Source organism: Penaeus monodon, chromosome 16, assembly GCF_015228065.2.
Source record: "Penaeus monodon isolate SGIC_2016 chromosome 16, NSTDA_Pmon_1, whole genome shotgun sequence".
In the NCBI taxonomy this organism is placed as follows: domain Eukaryota; kingdom Metazoa; phylum Arthropoda; class Malacostraca; order Decapoda; family Penaeidae; genus Penaeus; species Penaeus monodon.
This window is the reverse complement of record NC_051401.1, coordinates 15,217,196-15,234,695: the sequence shown is the minus strand read 5'-3', so window position 1 is coordinate 15,234,695 and position 17,500 is coordinate 15,217,196. Positions and strand designations below refer to the sequence as shown.

At 29.9% G+C, this 17,500-nt stretch overlaps 1 protein-coding gene across 2 annotated transcripts in view; it reads right to left on the bottom strand.

The window, feature by feature from the left end:
- LOC119582545 (AMME syndrome candidate gene 1 protein homolog) overlaps positions 1 to 17,500 on the bottom strand; it is a 79,241-nt gene that overhangs the window by 1,880 nt on the left and 59,861 nt on the right. For both annotated transcript variants that reach the window (XM_037930880.1, XM_037930881.1), the window contains 5 exons: positions 10,048 to 10,211; positions 8,208 to 8,318; positions 7,567 to 7,772; positions 7,272 to 7,402; positions 1 to 4,550 (listed from right to left, as the gene is read on the bottom strand). The exon at positions 1 to 4,550 is cut by the window's left edge and continues 1,880 nt beyond it. In XM_037930880.1, the coding sequence (XP_037786808.1) occupies positions 4,515 to 4,550; positions 7,272 to 7,402; positions 7,567 to 7,772; positions 8,208 to 8,318; positions 10,048 to 10,211 (648 nt within the window). In that variant the 3' untranslated portion in view covers positions 1 to 4,514. The remainder of the gene's footprint in view (positions 4,551 to 7,271; positions 7,403 to 7,566; positions 7,773 to 8,207; positions 8,319 to 10,047; positions 10,212 to 17,500) is intronic.

Sequence of the window (17,500 nt, the reverse complement as noted above, 5' to 3'; positions counted from 1 at the left end):
ATATGAAAAATATAAACTATTTTCATCAACACAAAGACATAAACAAGAAGCAGCATCAAATGATCCTTAATAGATGAAACGTTTTGTTTGCTGATAACAGAACTAGTCAAACTCTACCACCATCCAAAAATATGGCCCATTTGTGTACCTGAATATGGCTTTAATCATATGCTCTAAAACAAAATACAAGCCATACTGGTATGCCACAAACAACTGAAATTCTTTGTCAGCACAAATACCCTGGTCAACCAAGGACAGGAAATGTTATCATTAGCATAAACTAATAACCATAACCTTATATGTAATGTTTCTTGTAACATGCAAACAAGATTTTTTTTATATATATATTTTTTTTCTTTTTTGGAAGGGCAGTTAGTTTCAATCATATATATATATTTCATTTCTTTTCTCTCTCTTAACAATTTCATGCCAGGAAGAATAGCATCATTAAATACAATTATCTTAACTTGAGGTTTAACACAGACTTTGATCATGTCCTACTTAGAGTAATGAGGAGGTTAACAATATTGTTTGCCTGAGACAGGGTATATCTGGCCACAAATGCAGAGGGACATATTTCCTTTTTTCTCTCATCAATTTATTGTATGTCATAAGTACAAAGCTTTTTTTAATGGCTGAAAAAATTAAAACATATTCTTGCAGATTAATGTACTCCTTCTTACTGATAATGAGTGTGTGACACTTTCAATGACATGATGGGCTGGCACCCTCCTGAATTCATCAGATGTGTACTCAGTTGGCAGTGGAAACATTGTTGAGTGCATTTGTGACTAGATTAATTTTTAATGATACCTTTTGTAAATCTGTTTTTAGGATAGGGCCCTCTAGCAGTCCATTTATAATTGATAAGATTCTACATAATTCTCTCATACTTCATCCAAACACTAAGGGCAGAAGCAAGGACCAGCTTCTATAATTTCACAGCAAAAGATCACTGTAATTCCCAGTCATGGAAAAAGTATTCCTCATGACATATCCATTCTTATGGCACACCAAGGATATTTCTGACAAGACTCTAGAATTACTGCATGGGTCTGTCTGCTATGCCTAGTGTTTGGAGTGGCACCCTCACATACGCAGCACAAGTGCACACATCAACAAATTACCATGATCTGCCATTGTTATATAAAAAAGAAAAAAAAAAATCACAAGTGCCCAACAATATACAAACATACATTGGCAGTGTTTGAGTTTTGTCTTCTCTTCTTTCATCTTACTATCTATATGCAAGGACGACTACTATGGTTTCCATTTACACAATGGAGAGAGATATAACTATTTCAAGGTATTTTTACTATAAAATTGCACCTTCATATTACATGATAAAAAAAGACCCATGGATGTCTTTTGAGAGTATCACTATAAAAACCAACCTCATGAAACATCTATACCATATACTAACCTCTGTGTCAGTATCATAGTTGCATATATGATGATCATATAAATTACTGCAAGGTAATTTGGCACAGTACAGCAGGACATATATATGAAATGCCACCTGTGGCTAATATCTAACTGTAAGTTCTTTTTTTTTTCATTTTTAATCAACAGAAAAAAAATCCTGGGCAGTGAGCAAGCAAATATACTCTATGACAGCAGACTGTCTTGTTATTCTAGCAATCAGGTACAGATGGCACTGAGAGAGACCATGGTTGATAATGCAATAAGGCTATCTGTCAGATCAGAAAACCCTCAGAATAAGATCCTCGCTGATGATAACATATTAGGAATGGCGTTCATCCTGAGCACCTCTACCAACATGCAAACCTGTCCTTTGTGGCCAGATTTACCCATCATTATACATGTGATTCTGCCTCATTATTTCTTTTTTTTATCATTTAAGTACTTAATTCTGATTTGTCAAATGATGATTCAAACCAACTTCACAAATTATGCATATCACACGCATACACTTATTGCATACATTTACAAAACCTGTGTACCCCTAACTATCCTAACCTTACAGCAAAAACCCATAAAACATACATGCAGGGTACCTACAGAACTGTTCTTGGAGATTTTATACTGATATTCAAATGAAAAAAGATGTTACTCATAACATTCACTGTTCATTTCAACTACAGAACAGAAGTTCTTTAAATTTCAGATATCCAATTATTGAACTCCCTCAGACATATAATTCATTAGAAGTTCTTTTAAATGTTTTCTTTTGTTTAATTTTCATTTAGGTGGGAAAGAACTATATATTTGAAAGGCCTCTCAGTTACAGCTGCAGCATTGTGTTTTTGAGATGCCTTGCCAAGGTATCAATACATAATTGTAATATGCAAATTACATAAAACATCTGTAGTGTTAAGGAATGTGCTTCCCACCCAAAATGTCCTGAGACACTGAATATTAGATAGCTGATGTTGTATTACACTTTCGAACACTTCCAATTAAGAACATTCAATGAAGAGCCGACTCAACACTAACATTTTAGAATATCGGAGGCAAGACACAAGCCAATTTTCTTCTTCCTGGGCACTCTGCACAACTGCCGTTCATTTCAAGCCACCTTTGGTATATTCTATCACATGTTATCACTGAGATGCACTTGGTAAGTTTGGTTACCTCTCTTCAGTCAGAGGAAAATGTGATCGCATTATCAATGAGGGTGGGAACGGCTAGTAATCTTCCTTTATATTAATTATCTGAATGCTATTCCCACTAATGACATGTTCAACTGTTATGGTATATAGTAACCGTATAAAATGTGTGTTAAATAAGTTTTCATGTATCAACAACACTGTACATGAGATCTTTTAATAGTAAGTAATGAGTGAGCAGCAGACACCATGCTCACGACTAGGCAGTCTGATATTATAAAATTAGCGGCAAACAAACCTCATTTTGTGATGAGTAATGCGAGCAGCTCTTAGTTGCACCATTTTATACATGGTTTGTCAACCACCAATATTGAACTACTTGCTTTTTTAAATCTACTGATACAAGAAAAAAAAAGAGAAAAAAAAAAGAAAAAAAATCTGCAAGACTTTTATCGGCTGTCCTGCATAGATTTACATGAGGTTGAACTGGTGACTCATCTGGCATGATAGAGTTTTGTCGACCGCTGAATGTGAAAGACTGGTGTGGGTTGGGCTTTAAACAGGCCCGATGATCACAACACAGGCGGACGGGAGTGGGAAGGCCAGCCCGGGGCTCGGTGACTTGTAAACAATACATTTAAAAACCATCTATAACAAAAGTTTTAAATCACCATCGATGTTACAGTAAATGTGCTTATTATCAAACTGAGCTGACCACTAGTCCGAACTCCACACATTCGCATTGGGCTTCTCAACAGTTAGTGTATCTTGAAGCTTGGTCTTACCACCTATGTCTCCACCTTCATAAAGTCACCGGTCTTACCACCGGCACTTCCACCTTTATAAAGTTATACTGGTCTCATTGCCGGACTTTTCAACCTTTGTATAGCCACCCCAACATTCCATGTGCAAATGATCAGATCACATCATCATAGTTAACTAAATATTGCCTCCAGCCTGCTTATCATACAGCCACTGACAACTAATATACGCTCATAACTTGTGTCTCCTTAGTATCCAGCTCATCTTGATTTTGAGCATGAGTATTTGATTTCATATCAGGCATGAATTTCAGTAATGGCACTCTTTTTCTTGTTGGGCAAATGAAAAGCTATATCAAATCACTTCTAACAATTGCCTGAAAACTCAGTGAAGCTATAAAATAAAAATTATCCTTGAAAATCTACTTATGAAAAATTCTGAATATCTTGTAAAAAATTACTGTGAATAACACTCAACACTAAACAAGTAATAAGCTAATATAAGTAATACTAACCATCAAGAGTTAAAAAGGCCCCTAAGAAAGTCCGCCAGCCTGTTGGATGCTCTGCGTAGGCCGTCCAAGCATCCTTCCCCCTCCCGATTGCCCCTACGGTGAGAGCACCAAGCGGGACAACCACCATGGTTCATCAGTGTCACATCTTGAGCTGGAGGGCCACACAGAGCCAGTTCATTATGCCCTGAGGTGGTGACACACAAGAGAGATGCGCCGAGACCTGAGTTACCCACCGTGTCAAACCCCAGTGGTGGAGTGTTCGTATTGGTGGTAGTGGTGGTGATGGTGGCTGAAGCTCTGCCACTGCTGTTGATACTGCTGCTGCTACTGCTACTACTGCCTCTTGTGGCATAGTGGTGGAGGTGGAGGGGTGATGGGGACCTGGGGTTGGCATGATGAGGATGATGATATTGAAGATGATGGTGGTGGTGGTCGTTGTGAGGAAGAAGTTGATGGTTGTTCTGATGAATCATCAGCTGGCTGTTATGGTTGTAGTGGTTGTAAGAAGGCTGGTGGTTCTGCTGCTGCTGGGTATGAGGATGGGGAGGCTCTGTGCCACCACATCCATATGTTTCGTTGCCCCTGTTTATAGCTGCTCCTCCACCCCCACCACTGAGACCTCCAGTGCCAAGAGTCCCACATCTCCCATCCCTAAAATTTAGCGAATGCTAGCACCGACGGTTCCTCCAGTAGCTCATGTATTCCTACAAGAAAAAGGATAAACTTATATCAGTTCTATCTTGTTTATAACAATTAAACCCTTGCCAGAACCATCATCCATTCAGTCTTACTCCAGCCATCAGACAAAATTGCTTTTGTTTATTCACATGTTCCAAAAGAAATAAATGGGGCAGTAACAGAAGGACTATCTAATTTAATTATTTCATCCAACCATTTCTTGATATTCAAATAACACATAATACATGAAAAAATGAGTATCAAAGATTACTGTCAACTAATTAACTGAAACAAGGGAAAAAGCATTCCAAAGAGAATAAATTTCAATTCATAAAATTCTAACAGGAAGTAATAGGATATGATTACATTTTTTTAGATGAATACTAAGATTTTTCTCCCCTATGACATACCTATGAAGAAAAGAAATATAGGAAGTAGGCCCTGGGTTATAGCAATAAAACTAAATAATTAGTTTAGGATAGTTTCCTGTTGATTCCAATTCCTTCTAACTTTCTATACTGATAAGAAAAAAATGATTTCCAGGAAATACACTCATCAATGCCAGATGAACTGGAAAGAATAAAGGGTAGATTAATGGCAGAAGAATAACTGACATATAAACATTACAAAATCTGCCCAGAAGCATAAACATCAGTAGTATACAATCTTAATTTTAACTTCTAGAACCTACCGAGTTCAAAACACTGATGAGTATTTTGGTTCCAAGCAACAGTTCAAGATTTTTAAAATCTTTTATCATTATCTTTTATAATTTTTTTTACAACCAGATGATACTCAATTCATCTACAACTTTATGATAAAACAAAATATTCTATATGATTGCACACGATTACGTGGGGTCAGAAAGGGTAATGAGGAATTTCACAGGTTGTGCAGCTAATGCAATGAAGAACTTAATGAGAAATAAATAACTGCAATTCACTTATACGAACATATGTCTTCATTGTACTGAGAGCCCTGAAGCTTTTAAAAAACTGCACTAAACCAAAAGACATCCTGAAATTCTCCATTACAAAATATTGAACTACAATCCATTATACCCTTATTATGGTATACTACTATCTTACTTTGGGTAACTGATATGAATGGTTTGCTAATGACAAAATAAGTTACTAAGGCTAGTATTAGCTGTTGTGCTGAACAAGTTCAAAAAAGAGGTGCGAATTCCATATCCATAATGAAAATTATGGTTTCCTAACTATTGACCAAAATAAGTGTCTCTGCCAGTTCTAAGCTAACTATTTGCTAGCTATTTCATATTTTCTTAATAAGGAGTTAATATATATGTAAATATCAAAATTAAAATTATACATTATATTCTATAATAGAAGCAATCATATCAACCAAATAACTCTCTCAACCCAGTAACTTCTAGCAATGGTTTAGCTTTCTGCTGGAGGGTTCACTGTGCAAAGTGGCCCTTCCCACTCGACTTGTTATAGCCATACCCATCATGATGAATAGATTTTTCAAGATGGCTATAGACATGCCCAGCAATAAGAGGTTAAAAAATGATGAAACAGAAATGTAAAAACAATCAGTAAATAATATACAAATATACATAAAACAATAAACAGATCTGAATTCCCTGTAATGGAAGCTTAAGCGCCATCTCTAATGGCTGATGAACTAAGGCTAAGATAAGCAAGCAAAGGGAGAGTTCACATATAATCAAAAGTAATATACTTTAATAAGCTTTCTAGAATCTAAAAAATTGTATCTACATCTTCTGTAACAAAATCAGAATTATTTCTGAATAGAGAAATGGTTGGACAAAATACAATGTAATGATTTAAAAACACAGACATTAAAAAAAAATCATTATAAAATATTTTACAAGGACCTCCCTCTTTATTCATGTGTGTGAGGACAGGGTGAAATGTATAAGAGGGCATGCATGTGTGTATGTGTGTGTGTATCCGTCCGTGCCTGTGTACCTGTTCGTGCCTGTGTCCTGTTCGTGCCTGTGTGTGTGTGTGTGTGTGTAAGTGTGTGTGTGTGTGTGTGTAAGTGTGTATGTAAGTGTGTGTGTATATGTGTGTGTAAGTGTGTGTGTAAGTGTGTGTGTAAGTGTGTGTGTAAGTGTGTGTGTGTGTGTATGTGTGTGTGTATGTGTGTGTGTATATGTGTGTGTGTATGTGCGTGTGTGTGTGTGTGTGTGTGTGTGTGTGTGTGTGTGTGTGTGTTTAAGTTCCTGAGTGTGTGTTTAAGTTCCTGTGTGTGTGTAAGTGCCTGTGTGTGTAAGTGTGTGTTGTGTGTGTGTGTGTGTGTGTGTGTGTGTGTGTGTGTGTGTGTGTGTGTGTGTGTGTGTGTGTGTGTGTGTGTGTGTGTGTGTGTGTGTGTGTGTGTGTGTGTGTGTGTGTGTGTGTGTGTGTGTGTGTGTGCGTGTGTGTGCAGGTCTGCAGGTGAGTGCCTGTGTGTGACTGCATGCATGTATATGTGTGTTCATTGTGCATGATATTCTTATATATGTATGTATTTATTGGTACATGTGTTCATGTATATTTGCGCTAAGGTATATATGGGTAAGTATGTCAGTGTGTTTTCTACATCTCTATACATGTGTATGTCATAAATGCACTCCTTAAGCCTGATGTCCAGTGTGTCCCTTTGGAGAGGCAGGATGATCAAGCAGCATCCTGAAGTATTGTATGTGCATGGGAAAAGCACATACTCCAAAAACTTTTCCTTACATATTACTCTTACCCTCAAAAAAATAACCTTACCTGGAAAGTAACTGAGATCTTTTCACTCTGGTAACGTGTTAGTTTGATGCTACGTCGCACTTCCCCTGTTACAGGACCCTTATATCCTCCTTTCCTGAGTAATGAATCAATTGTCTGCTCATGATCCCAACCTAAAAGGATTGACAAATGTTAATGCCTTTTCCATATCTCCTAAAAATCAAAAGATTAATATAAAATCACAATCTGTCATTAATACACACAGATTATAGGTGCTTTTACAATGTAAGTTTTGATGCCAATATGAAAATTGGGAACTAGAAAAATCAACTCTTACCCTGTTCAGGAGCGACCTCTGGCAGGTAAGTAGCTGTCCGCTTGGCACCTCGCTCATTCAAAAACTCTATCCGAATCCCATGCACCCCAATATCCCAGTCCCTGTAATCCCGCCCATCTTCAAAGTGTCGCAAAATAGAAACAGAAACTCCAAGGCGAGGTAATTCATCTCTAGCAATTGGCTGAAACCGGGAATCCTTGAATGCACTGAAATGAAAAAATCAATTTTTATTACAAAGTTTATTTGTACATTTAATTTTACCAAAGAACATATCCTTGTTATACATACATGTATTATATCTTATCAGTGTTGCACATGAGGTTCCTTTCACTTCTTGCAATGCTAAACGCATATTACTCTTAAAGCCTTCTATCCTAACAATATTATTTGTAGATTATGAAACTATCAGCTTATCAATAAGTCTTAAGAATATACAAAATAAAGAATCTTAAAAAAAAAGTGTTTTCAATTTTTAACATATACTTAGTTAACTATGAAATCAATCAACAAAAAGCTCATATTTCATATATAAAAGGCATCAGTATATTTGAATAAACATGAATGGTAATACAATCTGAATATCCAATTTAATATAGAGAACCAAATTTCATGAAAAAAAGATAAATCAACATGAATGCTACCTGGTGGCTGCATACTCCCGGAGTCCCGCATGTAGACTGATGTGGCTAAATGTCCCCATACATCCTCGTAACCGTTTGTCCTTCCCCAATTTCCAGGTTACAAACAAAGGACTGAAAGGTAATTATTTGTGAAAAATAATTCAAAAGTTTTGAAATAATGTCCTGAACTTACAGGAACACCTGACCAAGATGTTCAGAATTCTGAGTTTCCAAACCACACCAAATGAATCTGATCAAACAGATCCAATACCAAATAAAATATATCAGAGAGTTCACACTTCCCTCTGGAAAAACAAACTCTGAATCCTAGACAAGCACTATTTTGAGTTACTCAATGTGTTGCTCTGTTGTATTAACCCTTTGCCAACGGGTGGCATGTTGCCACATGCCATGGCATGGCGGGACTATCTGCCAGGGGCATGTATGTACATGCCATGGTGTATGTATGGATATGCCATGAGTTTTATTTTTGTTACAATCATCGCAAAATATTATTTTTCTGCCACTAAAAATGTGATTATTTAGTTTTTAACACATTCTCATTTTTACTATGGAAAAAAAAAAAAAAAAAAAAAAAAAGCAACGATTTCAACTCCATGATGCCGCACAATGCTTATTTCATTCAGACTATAGACTGAATAATGATCAACTATGGAGTCTATATAACAACAAAAATATCCTTCAGTCTCGATTTATCACGAAATATGGCAAGTAGAGACTTTAGAAAATAATGAAAACTGAAAATACAACATATCCTCGTAGTATTACGAAGAAACGGCATGGGATGCTGGTATTCGGCATGAGTGGTCGCGCATGCTAGGGCGACGATATAAGCCCCAGGCAGCGAGGCCCGGGCCACTATGAATACTACCCGTCGGGAAAGGGTTAACTACATATGGGAATGAAGACTTCCAACCGTGTAATCAGAATCATTAGTATTAAAACAATGATAAAATAAAACATGAAATTAAAACCGTAAACTGGTATTTTTATTTATGTTATAACAAGAAATTACCCCCCAATCTATACCAAAACTTCTAAAAATTAAAGTTAGAATAATGAAGCCTTTGTCATATAACAAGAGTAACAATAATAATAATAATAATAATAATAATAATAATAAAATAATAATAATTAAATTATAATAATAATAAAAGTATATATAATTAAAAAAATAAATGGTTATATAAAACATTACCGTCAATCCAATATAAGTATCCCACATCTCAAGATTTTATATAATAAATAAATAAATAAATAAGAAATAAAGATAAAATAATAAATAATAATAATGTTGAGACTGAGGCTAAAGACTGTATGCCATAACCACTTACATATTCTCTGCATTTAAACTATTCAAAATAATTAAATTAACAATCAATTTAAGTCAAAATCTCATTTCTTTCCCTAAAAATATCTTAAAATATATCATATAAACACTTAAAAATCAGGAAGACAAGAAAGAACAAATCAAGACTTCTAAAACACACCACCTGACCTAAATGATCGCGAATATTAATCAGGACTGTTCATTTTACATATCCTTATACATAAATGAAGTGTAAATCTTAGAAAAAATAAGAAAAATGAGAGCTAAGGGAAGTGCAAAATACAACCATGAATATGTAGCAGCAGCAAGCCCTTTACATCAAAATAAAAAATATATATAAATAAATAAATAAAAAAAAAAAAAAAAATAAAAATGCATACAGATAATGAAAATCATGCTACTTACTGTGTCGTGATTCATAACAGTCAGCAATATGTGCATTCATGAGAACCAAAGAATTCTTTTAAGCTTCCTCTTTACAAACAAAAAATAAAAATAAAAATCACTTACAAAGGTTCATTGGTAAAGTCTGGAGTGCCAGGAGGTTCCATGTTGTGCAGGTGACTGTAAAGAACATCAAAGCAATAGAAGCACATCTCCGGGCTCGCTATGGGAGTGAGGCCGTTACGTAACGTGCCATTGGCTGTGGGGGTTGAGCCATTGTAGCAGCATACCTGTAAAACGAACATAGGGATGCATAAAACTTTCTGAGACATCTTGCTTTAGTGCCCTAGTAATGGGTATGGAAAAAATGTAAAAGCATGTCTAATCAGTGATATATAATATCTGATATATCAACTGTTTTTCTGTGCTTGACAAACAAGAGGAAAATGTATGGTGTATATATAATGACAAATCACAATTATACTCTGCTGAGGTAATTAACCTTGCAAAATATGAATTTGGAATTCACAGATCCTTTGAGTATTGTTCACAGCAAAGAGCATCTATCCATCAACACAATATAAAGAAAGGTTTAAAAGGATTACACAAATTATCAACCTCTAGGCTTGGCATTATTAAATCTAGTCACTCATAAATCATGCTACTAAAAGAAATAATCAGTCGGTTAACATTACAAGGAGTAAATATCCCTTTACTCCCGTATATCATAAATCTACCAAGAAAAAAAAAAAGCATTATCATATAAAATACCAATACCAAACATCAACCCTTGCCCTTAACATAACCAGTAAGCAAAGCCACTAATACGGCTAATACGGCTAAGCAAAAGGGCAGTTATGAAATAAATTCCAATAAGGCATCAGCTTGCAACTCCAACAGAAAGATTTCTAAGTGCATCAGTACACAAAGGATGGTACTGAAAGTGCTGCATTACATCATTTACATAATGATTAGCTCATTCTGAAATGCTGATGAGGAAAAATTATTAGTTTATGCTATACTACACAAAAGCTATAAGAAACATGATTAAGGATTTTTTTTTTTTCTGTGTATAAAAGCACACACAAACACACGCACAAGCACACACATACATACACATCATATACATAAAACATTTATATGTACACAATTAACACAAAAGTATATATATACACACAGCACTGAATACTTTTGTGATAACCCCTTTCAATACCTTTCCTTTCTAATTTCACAATATTTTCAAAAATATAGAAACCAAACGGCAAATCTAGGTTTGTTTTAAAAATTTATAAAAATATAAAAAAAAAAAATTTTTACACTCTCAACTGAAAATGCCTTTTATAAATCCGTTTTATCATGATGCCCCTTTTTTGTACACTAGCTTTAATAAGAGATGCAAAATTAGGCTTTTGGTTACTGGGGGGCCCAAAAACAGAGGAGTGATACTAGCAAAACTGGACTTAAAAGGGGAAATTTCAATTTAATACGTAAATCTCACTAGCATCAAATCATAGTAAAATTTTATGAAATAAATTATAAAAACCCAAGGCATCAAAATCATAGTAAAATTATAAACAAAATCATAAAACCCATTACAAATATCACCTTTTAAAATTTTGTCAAACAATAAAAACCATAAAAAAAAAAAAAAAATATCATACACTGAAATCAAAGCAATGCTGAATTCTTTTTTCGTACTAGGTTAATATCAAGTGCAATACAACGACCATGTTTTTTTTAGGTTATACTATTATACGTATTTTCCTAGCCAGGTCCATTATAACCCCAATGTTACTTTTGACATGCTGAAAAAAAACTAAGAAGCAGATTTTTCCCTTTAACCGAAAGTCTCTGGAAAAAAAAGGCATAGTTTCTTAAATAAATTGTTAGCTCTGCTTTCATACAGCAAGCAGAAAAGATACATATGGCTAATTTATATTTTCCATGTGGAGACCTTCCATAGTATAGTGTGACATGATACATATAGATGTCACTAATATTTTGAAAGCTTAAGCAAATTAAAAAAAAAAAAAAAAAAAAAAAAAAAAAAAAAAAAAAAAAAATTGAACAGGGTTTTAAAAAATGTGTTTGTATAAAATTCAAAATCTTTATGGATAATTAACAACAAAAACTTTTAGGTTCTCTATGACATAAACAGTATTCCAAGTCATTCCTAAATACTCTATCATGTTTAAAAATGCCCAAAAAAACCCCTTACATGAAGAAATTTATGACAGATAAAGACCTTTTCAAAAATTTCTTCTGCATACAGTATCTTTATGCTGTCAGTAGTATATCTGCATGACACAAAGAAACAGACTTAAATGTTGTACTAAACCAAATTTTCCTTTTGCCTGTACGTTCACACCTCTACAAGTTCCTTCTCTTTCAAGAACCCTGTCCACAGAGACAAGAAAAGCAAATCCCTGGAAAATTTTCCACTATGATAAGTGAAATCAAAATCCCTCTTTTCTTTTTTACCATGAAAAATAAAAAAAAAAGACAGGCACAGTAACACAAACCCTTTGGGGGTAATACTTATTTACTCAGAAAGATAAAGAAAAAAAAGGAAGAAAAATCGAACGGTTAAAGGGAAATACAATAGGCATTTAAAATTTTTTTACTACATACATTTCAAGGGTGGGAAAAAAAAAAAAAAAAAGAATGGGGAAAAATAAGAAAAAAAAAAAAAACAACACCCCCCCCCCCCCGCCCCCCCCCCCCCCCCCCCCTCCCCCCCCCCCCTCCCCCCCCCCCCCCCGCCCCCCCCCCCCCCACCCCCCCCCCCCCCCCCCCCCCCCCCCCCCCCCCCCCCCCCCCCCCCCCCCCCCCCCCCCGCCCCCCCCCCCCCGGGGGAAAAAGAAAAAAAAAAAAAAAAAAAAAATAAAAAGAAAAAAAAGAAAAGAAAAAAAAAAAAAAAAAAGAAAAAAAAAAAAAAAGAAGGGAAAAAAAAGGGGGGAAAAGAAAGAAGAAAGGAAAAAGAAAAGAAGAAAAGGAGAAAAAAAAAAAAAAGAAAAAGAAAAGAAAAAAAAAGAAAAAAAAAAAAGGGGGGGGGGGGGGGGGGGGGAAAAAAAAAAAAAAAAAAAAAAAAAAAAAAAAAAAGGGGGGGGGGGGGGGGGGGGGGGGGGGGGGGGGGGGGGAAAGAGAGAAGAGAGGAAAGAGGAGAGAAGAGAAGAGAGAGAAAGAGAAGAGAAAAGAGGAGAGAAAAGAAGAGGGGGAAGGGAGGAAAAAGAGAGAGAAGAGAGAAAGAGAGAAAAAAGAGAGAAAGAAAGAGAGGGGAAAAGGGATAGAAAAGAAGAGGAGAGAAGAGAGAGAAGAGAGGAGAAGAGAAAGAAGGGGAAAAGAGAGAGAAGAAGAGAGAAGAGAAGGGGGAAAGAGGGAGGGAAGAAGGGGGAGGGGAAAAAGAGGAGAGAGGGGGAAGGGGGAAAAAAAAAAGAAAGGGGAAAGAAGGGAAAGAGAAAAGGGGGGGAAAGAGAGAGAAAAAAGGGAAAAAAAAGAGAAGGGGGGGGGAAAAAAGGAAGAAGAGGAGAAAAGAAGAAATAAAGGAGTAAAGAGAGATAAGAAGAGGAGAAAGAGAGTAGAGAGAGAGAGAAAGGGGGGGAAAAGGGGTTATAAAAAAGAGATGTAAAAAAAATAAACGAAAAAACAAGGGAAAAAGAAAAAGAATAAAAAGAGAAAAGAAAAAAAATAGAGGAAAAGAGAGATAAAAAAAAAGAGAATAAAGTATAAGAAAAAAAAAAAAAAGATAGAGAATAATAAAGATAAAGAAAGAGAGAGAAATATAATAAGAATAATAAAAAAATAAAATATATAATGAACATAATAAATAAAAGAATAGAAAAAAAAAAAAAAAAAAAAATAAAGAAAAGATAAAGAGAAAAAGAGAAAAAAAAGAGAAAAGAAAGAAATATAAGAAAAGAAGAGAATAAAGAGAAAAAGATATGAGATAAAAAAAGAAGATAAATAGGGGAAAGAAGAGGAGAGAAAATATAATAGAAGAAGAAAGAGAGAGAGATAGAAAAAAAAAGAGAGAAAGAAAGATAAGAGAAATAAGATAAAAAAAAGATATAAGGAAAGAATGAAGAGAGAGAGAAAAAAATATAAGAGAGTATAATAATAAGAGAATAGAAAAAAGATAATAAGATAAATATAAAAGGGAAAGAAAATAGATTTTAAAGAAAGAATAAAAAAGATAATAGAAAAAATTAAAGAGAGAGATAAAAGAAAAAGAAATAATAGAGAAGTAAAAAAAAATAAAAAGAATAAATTAAAAAGAGAGATAATAATATATATATAAAGAAGATTTAAAAAAAAAAATAGATAAGAATAGTAATTTTAATAATAGAAAAGAAAAAAGATAAATATTATAATAAGTAAGAAATAAAAGATAAAAATGATGAAGATAAAAATAAAAGAATCAATAAAATAGATATAGATATAAAATAAAAAGAGGAAAGATATAAATGATATATATAATATATATATAGAGAGAGATAGTATATATTAAAGATAAAAAGAAAAAATATAATAATATGAGAAAAAGAAAATAATAAATATATAGGAAAGAAAAAAAGTAAATAAAAAAATAAGATATAGATATATAGATATATATAAAATAATAATATAATATAGATATAAAAGGATAAAAAATAATAAATTATATATAAATAAAGAATAACTAATAATATAAAGGGAAAATATAAAAAATAATAAAATAATATATATTAAAAAATATATATAGTAAGATAATATAATATATAAATTAAAAAAAATAAAATAAAGAAATAAAAAAAGAAAAAATAAATAAAAAAAATAATATAAATTTTATAAGAGATATAAAAAAATATATATATAGATATATAAAAATATATATTTTGATAATTTTTTCTTAATAAGAAAAAAGAAAGAGTGGATGAAAATAAGGAAATTATTGGAATTTTTGGGGAAAAAAAAAATGGATAATTTTAGAAAACAAAATAGAAATAATATAAGAAATAAAGAATAATAAAAAGATAGATAATATAAAAAAATAATATAAAAAGTAATTATGTATATAATAGAAATATAATATATAAAATAATAAATAAATATATAAGAGAATAGATTAAAATATATAGGGAATATAAAATAATATATATAATATTATATAAAATATAATAATATAATATATAATTAAATAATAAAATTATTAAAAATGAATAGTAGAAGAAAAAAAGAGAGAAGAATAGAGAAATATAAAAAAATATATTAAGAGATATATTTGAAATAAAAAAAAATATTAATAATTTTAATAAGAAAAAATATGAATATAAATATATAGTAAAAAAGGATTAGAGGAAAAATAGATATATATAAAATATATATTAAAATAATATAAATAAGATAATATAATTATATAGATATATTATATAGATATATATATAATAATTATAGAATATATATAAAAATATATAAGAAAATATATTAATTTTATAATATAGATAATATTATATATTTAAAATATATATTGATATATATTATAATATTATATATAATAATATAAATAATAATAGACAATAATAAAATAATAAATAACATAAATAAAAATTAATATCAATATAAATAAAATACTACAAAAATTATAAATAAAATAATAATATACTTAATATATATAAAATAGTAAATTAATATATAATATATATAGATATAGATATTATATATATAAAGATATAATTAATATAGAGATATATATTAAATAATATAATATATATAGGATATATTATATATAATATAAAATATAAAATATAATATAGATATATATATTATATAAAAATATAGAGAAAAAATAAAGTAAATATAAAAATTATTAATATATATGTAATAGAAATTATAATATATAAAATATATAGTATATATATATAATATAAATATAGAAATAATAAAAATAATAATTAAAATATTTTAATTAAATAATATTAATATAATAATAATTAATAATAAAAAAAAATACTAAATAAATAATATATATAATAATTAAAAAATAAAAATAAATAAATAAAAAAATATAGCAAATAAAATAATAAATAAAAAATTTTTATATAATATATTTAAAAATTTTATAAATATAAATAATAATTTTATTAAATTATATAATTAATATAATATAAATATATATAATAATAATAATATAGTAAATATTAATATAGATAATATTAATATATTATAATATAATATAATAATATAAAAAAATAATATATTATATAATATATATAATATATATATATAAATTTTATTAATATTATATATATAATATAATATATAATATAATAAATAATATTTAAAATAAATAATATAAAAAATAAGATAAGAATATATTAAAATTAATATATTAAATATATAATATATATTAAATTAATTTTAAAATATAATATATATAATTTTAAAATAATATATTATATAATATAATAAAAATAATATATATATATATATATTAGGTTTTATAGTTTTACTAAGTAGAGAAAACAAAGGGGAAATATAAATTTAAGAAATTTATTTGAAGTTTTCTTGATAATAGAAAATGTTATAAATTTTTCTAGAAAACAAAAATATTGAATTAATAAATTCATTAGTTTTTGATATAGATTAAAAAACTTTAGAATATTTAATATATTTTATAATTATCATAGAAAATTCAAAAAAAACATGATTTTGGATTAAAATTAATTAAATTAATAAAAATAAAAAAACATTAAAAAAAAAAAAATTACAAACAACAAACAATATATATATATATAAAAAAAATAAAGATAAATTTATTTAAAATAAAAAAAGGTATGTATTGGAAAAATAAATAAGTTTTAATGAAATAATAAAGAATATAATTATAATTATAGAAAGTAAGATAGGAAAATTAAAATAAGAATTTTTTTTAAAAAAAAGTGTGATTGACATTTTTTATAAATAAAGAATTAAGATTAATTGATTATAAAAAATACTATTAGGAAATTATATGGAAAAATATATCTAAAAAACAAAAATAAAATAATAAAAAAATATTATAATATAAAAAAATAATAAAAAATAGTAACAAACAATAATATAATAATAATATAATAACAATAATAATAATAAAAAATTAATAGCAATAATAACAATAATAATAATAATAATAATATGATGATAATAATGATAATAATGATAATAATAATAATGATAATAATAATGATAATAATGATAATAATAATAATAATGACAATAATAAACATAAATAGATAAATAAATAACAATCATAATAGAAATAACCATTCTGATGATAATGACAATAAAAGAAATTAAAAAAGATGATGATGATAGTAATAATAATAACAATAATAACGTAATAAAAATAACAATAGCAATATCAATACTATAAACAGCAATAATAACAACAAGTATAAGTATAATAAACAAATATATATAATAAAAATAACAATAATAATAATAATAATAATAATAATAATAATAATAATAATAACAATAATAATAACAACAATAGCTATAGTGATAATGATAAAAAAGGTGGTGGTGATGATGATAAAAATAATAATAGCAATAATAATAA